Genomic DNA, 17,082 nt, shown 5'->3' with positions numbered 1-17,082 from the left:
GTCATCCATGCGCAAAGTTGCGGAAGTGTCATCGAGAGGATGGTGTAGCTGGTGAGCCTCTTTTTTTCCTCCCCCCCACTTGCACTCTATATTATATAGAGCTCGTGCACGTAACGTCACCATTTTCACAGTGCCACATTGCTGGTCAAACCGAGCTGCTCAACATTGTGGGGAAACGGAGCAGAATATACACAATGCCCGAGACTTGTTGTGCTGTTGGTTGTTACAACAGATGAAACAAATATTCAAAGCGGTCATTCTGTAGAAGTGTCATCCCTATAAACATTCTAAAATAGATATTGTAATGAAAAATACATATAACATTATTCACTTCAATGTCTATACGAAAAAAAATAAATGTGAGCGGAGAGCGCGTCATCCATGCGGAAAGTTGCAGAAGTGTCATACTACGATATCCAAGTGGTCGCCATATTGGCTGCATCTCCTGTCCGTGACGTCACCCCGGACATTCGCCATTGAAAACACGCTGTGGCCCCTACGGTGGGAGACGAACACACCACTTCTGACATGGAAGCTCTTTTCGAAGAAGAGAACGTCTCACAACCGAGTGAAGTTACCGGGGCAATAGTAATAGCAATAGCAATAGTACCCTAGTTTCGAGCCATATTTAGATGATATGCGATCACGGCCAAACCACCTCCCCGTCTGATCCACTTCCGCAGTGGAGATGAGCCGCCCTGGCCGACAAGGCCAACAGCTGGCTCGGCCTTGTCCACAAGGCTGGGAAGACAAGAGCTGGCTGCCGGCCCTATTGGCCGGGGTGGCTCATTTTCATCGTCGAGGTGGCTTATCACGGCACCGAGCCGGGTCGCTTTACGGCGTTATGGTCAAACGCGGCTGAGTGCGCCATTGCAAGCAGTGTTCTTCATAGCCCGAGCCCGACGCGGCAGCCTTCGCCGGAGAGCCGACACAACAGCCCTCTGACGCTCACATCAACACGTTTAGCACCCCTGTCCTCTGTACGCGGGGTACGTGGTCCGCCCCAAGATATTTTTTTTTAGTAGCTGTATACACACCTACCTGTCGTTTGGGACCCTCAAAGCTCTTGTCCTTTGCACCTGTGCAATCCATTTTTCACGACAAACCGTGTCTCTTGGAAATTTATGAAGTGTAAATCCATCCTCCCAAGTGTTCAAGCAATATCCAGCAATGCAACAAACCGGCATTTTGGCTAACACGAAGTAACAATGAGGTACCTTCCCGGAGGTAAAACTAATAGAAACAAACGAGTCTGCTGGAGGGTGCTCCTGCCCCGTACGTCACTTCCTGCTTCTTCTCGAAAACAAATCCCTCGAGAGGATATCCATGGCGAGAGTTACAAAAACCCATATACGTCAAAATCATGTTTTGTGGTGAAAAAACGGATGGGTCCATACTGGCTGCCGTTTTTTCATTAATAACATCATGAATAAAAAGCATCCATTTCATGACACTTGACCTTTAAGTAAAGCATACATATGAAAACCTATGGCAAGGCCAGACAGGATTTACAATGTAACAAAATGTAAGATAAATTTGCTAATTATGATCATGTAATATTCTGACCGTTTTGAAAATTGTCATTGTGAAATGGGTTAGTTGTTTCTTCATGGATTATTACTCTACAAAATTTTGTAAATTTTTGTCATAAATTGGTAGTGTGTGTGTGTGTGTGTGTGTACACAAAGTACATACAGCACACAAATACAAACCCCAATTCCAATGAAGTTGGGATATCGTGTAAAAGAAAAACACAATACAATGATTTGAAAATTATGTTCAACCTATTGAATACAATACAAAGACAACATATTTAATGTACAAACTGATCGTGATTTTTATTTATTTTTTGGGCAAATGTTCATTCATTTCAAATTGGATGCTTGCAACATTTTCCCAAAACTCTGAGGCAGGCCATTCTGTTTTGATTCACGTTTTACCCAACACCCCAAGTTCATTGGAATTGAGACTTGAATATCCAGATAGACAACCAGTATACATATAAACACATAAAGTACTATGCAAGGCTGCCTTGCACCCCCCATCTCCCCCCACTTGCTCAACACACACAGGTACTATTGGAAGATGTGGGGGAAAAGAAAACAAAAACAAAAAAAACATTTCATGACTCCCAGGAAACTCTGTCTCTCTGCCACCATTGGTCACAAATCTTGGTTCTCTTTCTGGACTAGCATGTGATTAAATAAATTCCAAGTCAACAGTCTTTCGAAAAAAAATCAAAACTCATGGTGCTTGACCAGCAAGGAGTAGGTTGTGGATAAACCAGCATGTCATGGTGGCATCTGCTCTGAATTAGCACCCACACAGGAGGAAGCGGGGAGATCTAAGCACCAACGCTTAAAGGGCCACTGTCAGGAAATGCAAGATTTTTGGTATGTTATTAATGAAAAAACAGCAGCCTACATGGACCCATGCAAATTTTCACTACAAAACATGATTTTTGTAACTCCCGCCATGAAAATCCTCTCGAGGGATTTGTTTTTGAGAAGAAGCAGGAAGTACATGGCAGGACCGCCCTCAAGTGGACTTGTTAGTTTCTATTAGTTTTACCTCCGGGAAGGTAGCTCGTTTGCACAGGTGCAAAGGACAAGAGCTTAGTGGGTTCCAAATGACAGGTAGGGGAGTATACAGCTACTAAAAAAATAATAGTTTGGGGAGGACCACGTAATCCGCCTCTCATAATGTAACAAAAGATCCGCGTACGTATGACAGGGGTGCTAAATGTGACAATGTGTGTGTCGGACGGCTTCCGAGTCGGGCTCGCCCGCGAAGGCTGCCGTGACGGCTCGTCTGCGAGGCACGACGCAGCAGACAGTCACGGCTTTGGCTGGGGTGGCTCATCTTCGCTGCCGAGTTGGCTTATCACGGTGCCGAGCTGGGGCGCTTTTCGGTGTTGTAATCGCACGCGGCTGAGTACACCATTGTAGGCAGGGTTATTCATAGCCGCCACCGTTGTCGGCGATGAACAACACCGCTGATGGCGGCAGCGATAAACAATTGTTTATGGCGCACTCAGCTGCGAGCGACGACAATGCTGTAAAGCGGCCCGGCTCGGCGCCTCGGTGAGCCACCTCGGTGCCACCCCGGCCGAACCCGGGATCAGCTCGTCGCACCCGGCCCGTGGCGTTGTAATCGCTCGCGGCTGAGTACGCTACATACTGTCATACTGTCGGGGAGTCTGTTGTTAGTAAGAAATGATCCGCATATTAATGTAAATATTGCTCGAAACGATAGGATAATATTGCTCCGGACACTTGACTGATTGTGAAATGTTCTTTTCTTCGAAAAGAGCTTCCGTGTCTGAAGGGGCGTGTCCCACAGTAGGGGCCACAGCGTGTTTTCAATGGCGAACGTCCGTGGTGACGCCGCAGAGAGTAAATGCAGCCAATATGGCGACCACTTAGATGTCAAATGAGACTTCCGCAACATTGCACATGGATGACGTGCTCTCCGCTCATAATTATTTTTTCGTGTAGACATTGAAGTAAATAATGTTATATGTACTTTTCATTTCACTATTTTAGAATGTTTATAGGGATGACACTTGACTTTTAAATGCTGGGGCCTACAGTCATGACGACAGGTGGCCACCAAGATGTTATGCAAGTGCAAATGGGTGTTCAAAATAAAAGCAAATGCAGCTGAAACTCCGTGTTTCTCAGCGACAACCTAGAAACCTGTCTGATCTAGAGAAGATCTGTGTGGAGGAGAGGGCCAAAATCCCATGTGTGCAAACCTGGTGAACAAGTACAGGAAGCGTTTGACCTCTGTAATTGCAAATAAAAGCAACTGTACCAAATATTAACATTGGTTTTCTCAGGTGTTCAAATACTTATCTGCAATTGAATCACACAAATCGTTAAAAAAATCATACATTGTGATTTCAGGATTTTTCTTTTTAGATTATCTATCTCACAGTGGACATGCATTTACGATGAAAATTCCAGACACCCCCATGATTTCTAAGTGGGAGAAATTGCAATATAGCAGGGTGTTCAAATACTTATTTTCTTTATTTTACCAATTTCGAGCATGCATATTGCCTGAAACCTCATCATGTTATGAGAGCTCATTTCAAGTTGTTTGGGCTATTAACATAGCATAAAAAATATTTCATATTATTTATCTATTCATGTGACAATGTTTCAAATCTGAGGCTTGGCAATTTCGGTTCCTTAAAATAACACTGCGATTTTTATGTTGTCTTTCATTATGGGGTGGACATAAATATTCGCAACCAGAGCCAACATCAGTCATGTTTATGAAGTGTAAGCCATAACTTGACCTTGTTAAGTGCCTGTAGATGAGACAGCACATGTTGTAAAGGCTAAGCCTTGGTTTTCTGTCAGTGATCAGTGGAGCACAGTGATGGTAGTCATCTGTACACATCTTTTATTGCACATACTCAATATCCTACATTCATAAAAAATTTTCGCCTGGAGGGAGAGTTTATATTCCCAGGATGGAGCTCTTTAGTGGCATCAACAGAAAATACGCATTGTACCTCATCTACAGGCACAAAACGGACCTACAATTAGTGCAATTAGCCTAAGTGAAACTGCAGTAGAGAGCTGAAGCTGCATGACAAGCCCGTGGAGGCGGATGAAAGATGTCAGGGTTGTTTCCTGGGAATCTCTCGCCAGTTTCCATTAAGAGAGGAGAGTCATGGATCAAGATATTCATCTTACGCCACAGAGTGACTGCTAGCTTTAATGAGTTGAGCTTTTTCATGGTGACCATGACTTTCTGCACTTTGGACAGTGCTCTGGAGTGAGCTCATTCTTCATTAAACAGAGTTTTTCTATGGTGTGCTTTGATTTTGTTCAAGCTATTAGAAGTTGTTAAATATTTTCACTGATACTATTCATACATACAATATGTATAACCTCACAACCCTGTAGATCTCAACCTCAAACGGAATGTTTTAAGGTAGTAGTTCTCATACAGCGAGCAGTAGCAAGACCGAAAAAAGCTCTCCAAGTACCACAGTAATGGCCAACAAATACAGACAGTAGTCAGTCAGTTTATCTAAAATGAAAAAAAGTTTCTTTTAAAATGTATATTTAATGTCATTGTAAGCCACAGTCATTATTCAGTTTTAACTTGAACGATGTGCTTTCACAATGGAAAAATAAACTAATAATGATTCAATGAAAAACCATTACACCCAAATAATTTTTAATGTAACAAAAAACTGCATATAAAATGCAATTCTTCATGTGAAGATGCGAATGTATTAAGAAGTTGTCCTGGAAAGATAAATACTACTGAACTATACTTGAGCATTAATTCTTTCATACATCAAGTATGGTACTCGTACCACACTTTGAGAATCACCGTTTTAAAGAAATGCAAAGTGACTTTTAAACTTGAAAAAAAATGTAAAAAAAATCTATGGCTTCAGCGACTTGTGTTGCAGCACATCGGATTGCAAATTCAGACTAAAGGCAGGATAGATTTACAAGAAGGAATTTTCAGCATAGTCCAAATCACTCCTATTGTGTCATTGACGAACTTCAAATCCCATACAAAGTAGAAGTATTGCTACTCGATACAAGCGGGGGCAGGTACTTTTGGGAGCTTGTGCGTAAATCATGTCTACTTCTATTGATCACCACTCAGGCAGAAAAGGGTTTGTATGGTGCCAAACGATTGCACTGTGATGGAGAGTTTACTTCTTTAATGGGTGACCCAAGAAGGAAGAAATCCAGAGGGTGGGGGGGAGGCAGTTTGCATTTGCGCAAAGGTAACCCTCAGGCTGCCAGGCCCTTAAGGGACACTGAGGCGTCATCTAGCCTTCCCCTGGGGTGGAAAACAGATGGCAGGGGATTAGCATGCAAAGCCGGCATGGGGTCCCTCTCCTCCTGCCTCTACCCAAGGACACTCGGGAGGGACAGAAATCAATAATTGGCATCTCATGGTGTGCCGCAGAAAAAAAGCGTGAAAAGCTGGTGGATTTGACTTTGCAAAAGGCGTGCACTCTGTTGTGTACGTGAGACACAAACGACCCGGCATACAGTCGAAGGTGATAACTATCAGGCTCGTAGACGTAACATGACAAATAGATAACATCAGGCCACTGCTCCTACTTTGAAGTGCATGACTGTTATGCCTTCGTTTCCTAAAAACAGTCCATCAGTCACCGACTATACAGCATACTATATTATTTTATGTTGTGACACAGGACATGGATTACAAGTACGTCTTCGGGATGACTAATTCACTCAAAGGAAGTATGATAAAGATCTCCGGGGGGGGGGGGGGGGGGAGTCAATGATTCATTGTAGGGTTTTGGATTCGGGACTTTAGCATTTACTTTTTAGTTCTTCACTGAGTGAGGGAGAGCAACACTTTCCTTCCTTGGATGTTGTTCACATCTGTCAAAGCTGCAAAACAATGCCAGTGACTGCCTTTAGTCTCAAGATTTATGAGGAGATTTAATGAGGCAAGCAGAGACAGTCACAAGTCCCACCGTACATACACAAAATCCCAAACCCCCACAGTCCAGTCAGATCTGTCTGACAGGTAAAAATAAATAAATAATAAATAAATAAATAAACAAACAAACAAATAAATAAATAAATAACCAAGACATGAAACACAGGGCACGCTTGTGGCTTGAGGACAAGCAATTATCGCCATAGTAACGCCAATTACTATGCTGTGTTCAGGTCAAAGGTGTGATCCCACTTGGGGGATTCCCAACCACAAAGAATGTGGGAAAAGGTTTTCTTGGGTTTGCTGCTGATGTGTAGCGAGCAGATGAGGAGCACACAGGCTTGAGAAATATTGGTGCTCGACGAGGGTCATTCCTTTGAAGGACTGGTTTCCATAGCAAGGGTTGCCTTGGAGAGGGAGGCCCTCCATGCACTCACAGAGCAGTGGTAAACAACACAGACAGTTGGGGGATACGCGGCGTGCTAGGAAAATTCCCAAATGAAAATTTTGACAACGGCACCAAGATGCCTTTTTCATTATTAAGTGCACATTTAAAAACGTCTGGCTCTCAAGACATCTTTAACGCTTCCTCACAAAGCAACATCCAAACTGAGTTTCTCTTGGAAATGTCAGTTGAAAGTTAAGGCCATCATTAAACACAGTTAAACTGTTCCTGCAGGGTCGGGTGGGTTCTGGTACTTTGAGGTACTCTATACACGCAGCTGCTGTGCTCATACTGCACCATCAATGCATTCAGTCCATCTGGCCCTTTGTGTCACACTGGCTTGACAGAACTACTGAGAGGTTTGTATAAATCTGGGGGTTTCCCCCTCTAGCTTGGATCCATCCGAGCATCGGCACATGTACAGAAACACACCCTCTAAGTCTGTGAGATGTTTAAAAAGTCTCAGGCCCTGAGAGTCCATTTTCTCCAACACCCTTGAGAGACGCCTCAATAGTATTACATTCCAATGTATATCCCTAATGGATGGAGTGGAAAACACACTCTCACTGAGATGTAAAAACACAAACGCTTTGATGAACCAGATACGGAGTCGATTCAACAATAGACCTCATTCATTTCTCCAAGCAGACGAGCCTGTGCTATAAGTGAGAGGACAAGGAGCAACAATTGTGCGGTTTAGCCACCACATCTGGAAGTCATAATGGCCCAGTGTTGTGTCGCAGGGACACTAAACACAAGGCTAGCTGGGGTCTTTGGTCTGCTTGGCAAGAGGCTGATGTCTTCCCGGAGGTGACTCTGTAACATTGCTCCTGATACCGTATGTGTCAGAAAGAATGGAAGACTCAAGCAATGGAAATGATTAGGCTGAAATAGGGATTATTATTCTGATAGACACATTGGGTAGATGTTTAGAGGATTGCTAATTTGTGTGGTGTATGTTTTATGTCACCTGCTTGAAGCAAAAAATTAAGAGAGAAATTCTCATGTTTACAAAGCACCTTCAATAGCTTGTGAACAAGGATGGACAAAAGGTTCTGCAAACACGAGCTGCATTGCAGAGCCAAGGTCACACAGCTGAGCATATAGAGAATCAGCGGAAGCCATAACATAACCAAGAATACGTCAACGGCACAGTTGCCAGCGTTCTTCTGTAGCAATTGAGAGTGTGAAACCCCTGAGAACAAAAATTTAAGGTGAACTAGATCATGCCATCAGCTTGATGACAGCACACAAATACCATCACAAAAGTGCTCAGTGAGAACACCCTTTGTACTTTTAAAAGTGCAAAGCTCCACATTCTGAGAGTTTTCCAAAGGAAAGTAATACATGGATTTTCTGGTCAGTCCGGGTGAAAACAACTCCTAATTGCTCTTCCAGAATCTCCCCAGTGTAGATTATTAGATGCCAATATCCGAGGGAGAATGTCCCGGATGAGTGTCCTCTCTGTTGAGAGTCATCGTCCGTAAGGAATGGAATGTGACACTGGCTGTCAGGGCTCGTTTGAGTTGGCTGCCCGCGAGCCGCCCCGTGACGTGCTGTTTCACGGGTGTCAGGGTCCACGAAGAAGGGAAAGAAGATTGCTAAAGGAAATAGATTCATGATGAAGATTCTGAGAACAATGACATTCAACACGTTTAAGCCGAACTGACCATTCTCACAGCTGTTTGAAACACATCGGTACTGTACATGGGAAGGTGGAATCTGATGCGATCGATTGGAGGGACCTTTGGAGGACATTCGTCAACTAAGAAAGAAATAATAAACGGTAAACACTATTGGTAGCATTTCCTTTTACATTTTAAAAAAAGAAATTGGTTCGTGAAATGTGGAAGAGAGCTCCAAGTTGAACAACCAAGAGCACCATATGCAGGTCAGTAGGTTGCATTCTCGTGACGTATGTGAATTGGATTAGGGCCTTGCCCTACCCGCTGCCATTGGACGCCTGGAGAGCAAAAACCATGGCAGGGTCCACCAGCGATGACCATCCTCAGCCCTCTAACACTCCACAATGAGGAAGCAGAATCGTAAAACACCTGCGAAAAACCGCTAAATATATAGCGAATTTATGAGTCTCTCCTCCGCAAACCAGCAGAATCAAATTAAGCCGTCAATCCATAAAAGATACCTGAAAACAGTCCAAACGACACTCAGCTCCCAAGACATTGGAAGTACAGTGTCAGAAGACAGAGGTTTCCAAAGAAGGACGTTGGGAAACATCACAAGGCTCATGAATTTGGTCACTTGGGGGTCGAAAAAAAACCAACAACAACAACAACAAACAAACACATGCTTAAATATATCCATCCATCCATCCATCCATCCATTTTCTTAGCCGCTTATCCCCACAAGGGTCATGGGAGTGCTGGAGCCTATCCCAGCTGTCAAGGCGCAGGAGGCGGTGTACACCCTGAACTGGTTGCCAGGCAATCGCAGGGCACATCGAGACAAACACCCGCACTCACAATCGCACCTTGGGACAGTTTGGAGTGTCCAATTAATGTTGCATGTTTTTGGGATAAGGGAGGAAACCGGCATGCCTGGAGAAAAACCACGCAGGCACAGGAGAACATGCAAACTCCATGTACGCAGGACCGGGATTAAAACTGGGACCTCAGAACTGTGAAGCCAGCGCTTTCCAGTTGATCCACCGTGCTGCTTGCTTAAATATATATACATTGTAAATATTTTTAGCTCGTTTTAATGTTATTGAGGCAAAAAAAAAAAGGCATCGTCTAGTGATTGAGGTCATTCTCATTACCTCGCCAGCGATTAGACTCAATCTGGTCCTAAAAGGGGCATGTCCTTGTGGAAGCAGTAGGTGAAACCTGACAACCTCAATGGCTCCACACAGAAAAGCCCCAACCGGCCATCCATTTTCCAAGCCACTTATCCTCACAAGGCTTCATCTTTAAATGGATGAAATATTGGGAGGGGTTATTGCTTCTGGCCTTTTCCTTGATGAATGAATGCTCCACAATACATCCGATGACATGCCCTGTTTGGTGTCATCTGTTCTCAGTTGCAAAGCTGACCCTGACATGAACCATGCAAGAATTATTTGTAAGCCAGCTGCACTACAAGTCCAACATCCTCTGCATGGGAATGTACGCATATCTAGGAAAATCAACATGGAGCCTGGAGGTCAGCTCTTATGTCGTCTCGTAAAAGTCATTTTTTTTTTTTTATTTAAACCTGCTTCTCAGGAAACTGGGAAATATTACTGAGGAAAGATACTATCAGAGGGCATTTACAATTCATTATATTGCAAGTGAAAAAAACAAATCACCAAAAACCGGACTTTGCTCGTTAAAATAATGGAAATTTTTTTACGTGAGGAAGGTACTAATTGCAGCAAAGACAATTGATGCCACACACCGGTTAGGTTGGATCAATATGCAGGTAGATCCAGAACCATAAAGAGACAAACTGAAAACCGAGTTGAAAGAATGTGCACATTCACATTTTGAGACCACAGCCCCGCTTCTACCGCAGTGGATGTCCGGGAGACCCGGAGGTTTCAGCACCTCGCAGGCGTGGACCAGAACAAAAGGCGCCGGCCGGCAGCAGGCTGTCGCGACTGCGCAAAAAGCGCACCAGCACGCAGCATGCGAGACAGCCATCCAGGAGGAAATCAACGGCAACTAAGCAGCCAAATCAATGCCAGCCTTAATTATAACGCGAGTATTGTGGCGATTTCCACACCTCCCTCCTCCACGACATATTTTTGCACATGTCGAACACTGGATTAGTGGATAGCGACGCCACCAGCATTCTTATTTCTTCTTTTTCTTCGACTCATGACAATACGCGAAACTTTGACCAAATTCTACAGCTGAAACAGAAAAGCCGCAACTATCTTCTACTAAAAGGTGCAATGAATAATAATAAAAAAGGTTAGGTTTCTTACCTGCAGGTTTGGCAGCAGTGAGGAGAATCTAGGGGAGCGAGAGCTGCAGCTGACAATGAGCGCTGTTGTTCGGCCAAGGAGTGACCCCTCCCACCGCAAAACCAGCTACCGTAAGTGCAGCGGTATTGGGGCAAGGCGATCGCACTCAAGGCACGCCGGTGGGGGGCAAAACTGGTGATTGAATGTGGGCTTTTCAAATGTGCACAAAGGGAGCTTGTGACCATGCAACGAAAGCGAAAAGCGCCCGTGGCAGACGCAATTTGGCAGGTGCCAAGTGGTGCTGAAGCATCAGGGTGTGGCTGTTGCTGCGGGAAGGGGGGAGAGAGGGGTGGGGGCAAAGGGAGCAGGCCGGCGCAACCACACGGGACTGCAAAAGAGCTGAGATGACAATGTTTTGGATTCATTATTGGCAAAACTCCCATCAGTTGTGAAGACACAGGTGGCAAGCACCATATTCCCTTACATAAAGGGGCTGCACCGCTGCAGCAATGTTCCTTTCCAAATCAAGGGTGGGTCTTTGGGCGCTTGCCCACACCTCTGCTGCCGCCTAGCGACAGATTTTTATATTGCAACCCTGCCGGGACATGATTGCGGAGTTCCCTGACGTTTTCTTGCAGCACGGTGATTCGTGGTTGCCATGGTTTAACTCACAGTTCGGAAATTTGGGCTTAAAAATTCTTCTCGGCTCAAAAGAAAGGAGCTTGGAGGAAAGTATTCACAGAATTCAATTGTGCTTCGGAGTACTGTGTTTGTTTAAGGCGGTACAGTGTGTGTGTGTGTGTATACATACGCCTCACATTTCTTATCTGCAGGTTTTCTTCTTTAACCTCCTCCCATATTCCAAATAAATGCATATTAGGTTAACTGAAGGCTACATTGTTCATGTGCAATTACCCTACGGTTGTCTGGGACCTAGTCCAGGGTATAGTCTAGCTCTCACCCAAAGCCCGCTGGGATAGGCTCTAGCACACCCACGACCCTAAAGAGGATAACCATCCCTCCATTTTCTTTGCCGCTTATTCTCACAAGAGTCGCGGGGAGTACTGGAGCCTATCCCGGCTGTCAACGGGCAGGAGGCGGGGTACACCCTAAACTGGTCGCCAGCCAATCGAAGGGCACATAGAGACAAACAGTCGCACTCACAATCATAATCCCACCTAGGGGCAACTTAGAGTGTTCAATTAATGTTGCACATTTTGGGAATGTGGGAGGAAACCGGAGTGCCCGGAGAAAACCCACCCAGGCTGGGCCAGGGTTGAACCCGGGTCCTCAGAACTGTGAGGCCAACGCTTTACCAGCTGACCCACAGTGCCCCTAATGAGGATAATAGTCGAAAAATCAATGGATTGGTTTGCATTTTCATTTCGAATGTTTTGTAGGCTTCAACATCCAGTTTGTATTTTTGTAGGTTTTCCGAAATTACTCTGCGTAAATATGTACGTATCATCCCACTCACATTTGCCACCTTCCGTAGAACAAATCCTTTACCTATTCAAATGGGGTGACTATTTATTTGGACTTTTCCTGAGTCTGCACAAAGGATCTCTGGAGGTCAGTCGGGTTATTGATCCCATTCTCTCCTCAAGTGTCTTCTTTAAAGGTATGAGTAGGTTGGCTTACTCTACGAAGTCCTGTTGTCTTTAGTGTTTGTGAGGAACACATCACGTCAGCATGCAAAGATTTAACTTTCCACGTGTGTTTGGCTATTTTCTTTGGCTTTTGAGCAAAGCAGATTCCAAATGATGGACCAGCCTCAACAAGAGACAGTAAACAGAAGTTATGACAAGGTAAGATGAGAGTAGATAAGCATTTTTAATGTTTTTACATTTTGGTATGACTATCTCACCACCACATACAGTAAATCAAGTCCCCTAAAGTTAAGAGGGCTAGGAGTTATCAATTATAAATGCATTTTAAAATCTCCGTTTCTTTCTATTAATCTTTTTTCTTACTACTTATAGTACTGTATTAGTAATTAACTGTAGTCAAGATTAAAATAAATGACAGAAAAATTACATTTCAGAGCTTGGATATTTTATTAAAAACTCATTCAGTTCCAGCCTTGAATTAAAATGTAGATTTTATTTGTTTAATTGTCAGTGGTCGTGATTAACCAATTCACTCCCTGTTCTCCATGTTAACATGGATAATTGAATTCAACAGCTGTCAATGGAGACATGAATTCAATATTAATCTATAAATATTCAATATTAAAATGGCATTACCTGCTTTTTTTGTCAAATCCATCATGAAAAGACAAACAATTGTAAGGTATAGAAATCTGAAGTTAGTCAGAAGTACAAGTCCAACAAATTGTCTTAATGAGATTACATTGCCAAGATGAGGAAAAAAAAACAATGTGACCTGTTCTGCTCTCTGAGGATTCTGTATCAGTTCACAGTATTCTATTATTTTATGTTTCGGCATAAAATAAAAATGCCACCTTATCAGATTGAGAGGGTATCTCATTTCTGGCTGACGATGCTCCGCGCAATGAGCTCTTTCATGATTTCATTTGTTCCTCCATAGATTGGCTGAATACGAGAGTCCACAAAGGCCCTGTAACGACAATGATACGATTTTAAAATCTTCTCATGTTAGGGCTGTCCAAAGTCCCACTGACCATTTTAAGGGACTTGGTACGTAAATAACATTTCGCATGACCTGCAATTGTAGATGTATATGGTGTAGAAAAGTGGGGTGGTTGCACCAAAGATATTTCCATTTCAGAAACAAAAATAGTTTGCTCCACTTTCTGCTCCATGTCAAGGTCTGATTTGTGGGCATATTATCTATGTGACCCTCAGGTAAACATAGCTTTTAAGATTGTCAGTGTTCTACGATAGCCTGTTTTGGTTTCGCTTGCTAAACGACTTCCGGAACAAATTAATTTTGTAAGTAGCGGTACCACTGTACTTACTTAGCAATGGGGTACTCCCACATGTAGCCCCAGCCACCGTGGAGTTGTAGGCATTGCGTGGCTACCTTGTTCTGCAGGTCAGATGCCCTGGAGAATGACAACGTTAGAGGACACAACAGTGTCAGGTCACAAAACACAAAGGAGCCATAAACGCTCACCAGTACTTGGCCATGGAAGCAGTGGAGGGGTCAAGGCGTTTCTCGCTATGGAGCTGCAGGCAACTGTCAATGAACGCACGGCCCACGCAAATTTCCGTCTTTAGCTCTGCCAGTTTGTGCTGCACGGTCTGTTCCACAAAGTCACTGAAGCCTACAGAGCACCACAAAATCGCTAAATGACACTGTACACACCTGCAGGTGAGCGATTGTCTTTCCGAATGCTTTCCTCTGCAACACGTAGCTCCTGGTTTCCTCAAACATGAACTCGCAGCTCGAGATGGCCATGTCGGCGATCACCAGACGCTCCTAAACAGACATCACGTTAGCTGAAGCCAAACATGTACAAAGAGCGTGTAGACCCGAGTGGACTCTTGCCTGCGGCAGCTCATTCATCAAGTAGTAGAAACCTTTGTTAAGCTCGCCCAACAGCGAATCCGCTGGGAGACGAACATCCTCAAAGAAAAGTTCAGCTGTGTCCTTCGGAAGAAGATATTACACAGGCGGGGAGGAAAACAATCTTCATTGAATGTGCAATATTATGTACCTGTGCCTTAAGCCCAATCTTTTCCAGCTTGCGTCCTTTGTGGAAGCCTCTCATGCCATCCTCCACCAGGAAGAGACTGATACCATGGGCTGCTGTCTTAGCCTCACGGTCGGTCACGGCCACCACCACCACCAGGTCGGCCATCCAGCCGTTGCTGATGAACACCTGCAGAGGTTAGAGGGCTAGAAAATGGATATCTTCCACGGAGGTTGATTTATGACATCACAAAATGGTAACACTATTTTCAAAAATTTCACAGCTGATCTTTCAGTAGAAACGAAACTTTCCGGAAATGTTGTTGTCCATTGAATGATTGACAGGAATAATCATTTCATGTTGACAATGCACTGTAAGTGTAGAGCGTAATGGGAAAAATGGGCCATTTAAAATTAGTGGATGATGAGAGAGAGAGAAATTTACACTGCACAAGGCTGATTTTACGAGCCACACCGCCTCCTTGCAAAATGCAAATTTCCAAAATTTTGGCTTTTATGGCAGCATTCTTACCTTGTTGCCATTCAGGATCCAATCGCTGCCATCACGCTTGGCGTATGTCCGCACACCTTGAATGTCACTGTAGAGTTCATGACATCACATCAAAACAGCACCATACATGTAACCACTAGTTGTGTACAATGTATTTTAATGTAATATTTTTAGAACTGTTTGTCTTCATTGTGTGTTTGTTTGGTCAATATGGTGGTACAGTACTTAGAAAACAAAGTATTTTTTGAGTTACCGCTTGCTGTAAAAAGTGAAAAATTTGAGAACCACTGGTTTACACGAACAGTCCTGACCTGCCTGCTCCTGGCTCAGTCATGGCAACGGCACAGATGCATTTTCCAGCAGTCATTTTAGGAATGAAGTGTTCAATCTGTGCCTTGGTGCCGTAGTTGATTATGTAGGGCATGACAATGTCAGAGTGAAGCGCAAAACCTGGTCCTGAACAGTTTGAGTACATTCTGTACATAGAAAAAGCACATCAGAAAAATTGGATTTTCTTCAGATCTCATTGTTGTCCTCTTACTGTTCCTCCCATGTGATTGCTGATGAGAACAGATCGCCCCCAATGCCGCCGCAATCCTCTGGTGTCATAACTCCCAGCAGGCCTTGCTCACCAGCTTGTTCCCACACTTCTCTGCTCACCTGGCCTGCCTTCTCCCATTCCGTGTGATGTGGCACTACCTCCTCCTGGAAGAAGCGCCGCACACTCTGCCTGAAGAGGTCATGGTCCTCATTGAAGATTCGGCGAGTCCCAATGTCCATCAGGGTCTTTGCCTTGGACGTCTCGGGACGAGAGGAGGGGGCGGAATGACCGAGTTTCTGTGCATCATTGTGCTGCAATCTGCATCCATAAACCAATATTTTGAAGTACGAGATGAATTATTTCCTCGTTTTCATCAAGACACTGATACAAAAACTGTCAAATGAATAATGTTCTTTGAAATATGATAATATTTAAAAGAGAATTGGCCATGGCCATTGCACACTAACAGGCACCCTCCACATATCTACGATTCTGCTGGGACAATACCGTATGTGGACAACAAAGTGTTCCAGCAAAACAATCACTTTCTTACATCTCCATGGACTGGTCACACCTTATGATATAGATTATATTTGCAGGGGAAGAGCAGTGTTTTTTGTATACAAAAAGCCCCCACACTAAACACAACCCCCTTGAGTAACGCTGTTATAATTCCCCCATTCGGGCACTGGATGTGGCATTCAAAGCTAATGCGATATTTCAAGTAAAGAACACGTTCACATCTATGGAGAACTTCGTCTTCAATTAACCTAACACACGTCTTTTCACACAAGTACTAGGCGAATATGCAAACTTTATACAGGGGGAAATAGTACTGTACTTTAAAAAATAAACAATACTTTTAAATACAATATAAATATTGTATGTATTTGCCGCAAAAGACATTTAAGGTCTTAACTCTGTAAAAGAAAATGACTTTCAGTTATATGAAAACAATGCTAAAACCATAGCCGCCATAAAATTCTGTGTTAAAGGTCGCTGTGACCGATTTCAAAGAAAATACACAATAGATTATTAAACAGCATTGGTTAACAAAAATGTATGTTGTGGATTCGTTTACTGGTTTTCGCTTAATATAGTGAGACATTTCTCATGTACTGTATAATATTTTAAGTGTATTTCGACATTTAAATAATTACTCATTTACCTTGCTGCAGCTGAAGGCACGATCTGTCCAGAACAAGAGATGTTTTTGAAGTCACAACGACATAGTTTGACAAAATTTCTGGCAAACATCGTAGAATAAGCCGAAGGACAGCACAATGTTTCAAACAACTCAAGAAAACTATGATCGCATGTGAGAGTAAGGTACAGTACACACTATCACTCTGTTACGTTATGAAAACCACCCAGGTTTTAGCTAAGATAAAACAAACCATGTCTGTTCTGCTTTTTAAAAAAAAAAATCCACTCAATTGTAACACAAATTAATACATAATGTAGTTCTAATATTTTCATTGCGGGAGTTCAACGACCCTAAAAGAACACTAGAGTAGTACTTCGGTATTTTGTCTGAGACGCCACTTTCTTCTTCTAATGAAAAGCCGAACTGGGTTCGGAATCAAACTCTGCCCTCTACT

General features: G+C 43.5%; 2 protein-coding genes across 7 annotated transcripts in view; both read right to left on the bottom strand.

Annotated features, from left to right (window-relative positions):
* Positions 1–10,953, bottom strand: part of LOC133506655 (microtubule-associated protein tau-like) — a 42,511-nt gene extending 31,558 nt beyond the window's left edge. For 5 of the 6 annotated variants that reach the window (XM_061831090.1, XM_061831064.1, XM_061831125.1 and 2 more), the window contains exon 1: positions 10,833–10,953. The gene's annotated coding sequence lies outside the window, so the exon portion shown is untranslated. The remainder of the gene's footprint in view (positions 1–10,832) is intronic. The other variant, XM_061831099.1, reaches the window with a different exon arrangement.
* Positions 10,954–12,671: 1,718 nt separating this feature from the next.
* acadl (acyl-CoA dehydrogenase long chain) lies at positions 12,672–17,050 on the bottom strand. Its single transcript, XM_061830845.1, has 10 exons — positions 16,650–17,050; positions 15,482–15,799; positions 15,252–15,416; positions 14,962–15,028; positions 14,455–14,619; positions 14,286–14,387; positions 14,103–14,216; positions 13,911–14,038; positions 13,753–13,839; positions 12,672–13,391 (listed from the first exon to the last, which is right to left on the bottom strand). The coding sequence occupies exons 1-10, from the start codon at positions 16,736–16,738 to the stop codon at positions 13,298–13,300; spliced, it is 1,329 nt and encodes a 442-aa protein (XP_061686829.1). The 5' UTR covers positions 16,739–17,050; the 3' UTR covers positions 12,672–13,297.
* Positions 17,051–17,082: the final 32 nt, after the last annotated feature.

Source organism: Syngnathoides biaculeatus, chromosome 2 (assembly GCF_019802595.1).
Source record: "Syngnathoides biaculeatus isolate LvHL_M chromosome 2, ASM1980259v1, whole genome shotgun sequence".
In the NCBI taxonomy this organism is placed as follows: Eukaryota; Metazoa; Chordata; class Actinopteri; order Syngnathiformes; family Syngnathidae; genus Syngnathoides; species Syngnathoides biaculeatus.
The sequence above is the reverse complement of the archived record's forward strand: the minus strand, read 5'-3'. Positions and strand labels throughout refer to the sequence as shown.

Excerpts from the sequence above, each read along its gene's own strand:
- acadl (XM_061830845.1), bottom strand. The coding sequence starts at position 16,738 with ATGTTTGCCAGAAATTTTGTCAAACTATGTCGTTGTGACTTCAAAAAC. Across the intron at positions 14,217-14,285 it reads TGATGAATGAGCTGCCGCAG|GAGCGTCTGGTGATCGCCGA; the intron begins GCAAGAGTCCAC and ends ATGTCTGTTTAG. Across the intron at positions 13,840-13,910 it reads GCTTCCATGGCCAAGTACTG|GGCATCTGACCTGCAGAACA; the intron begins GTGAGCGTTTAT and ends GTCATTCTCCAG.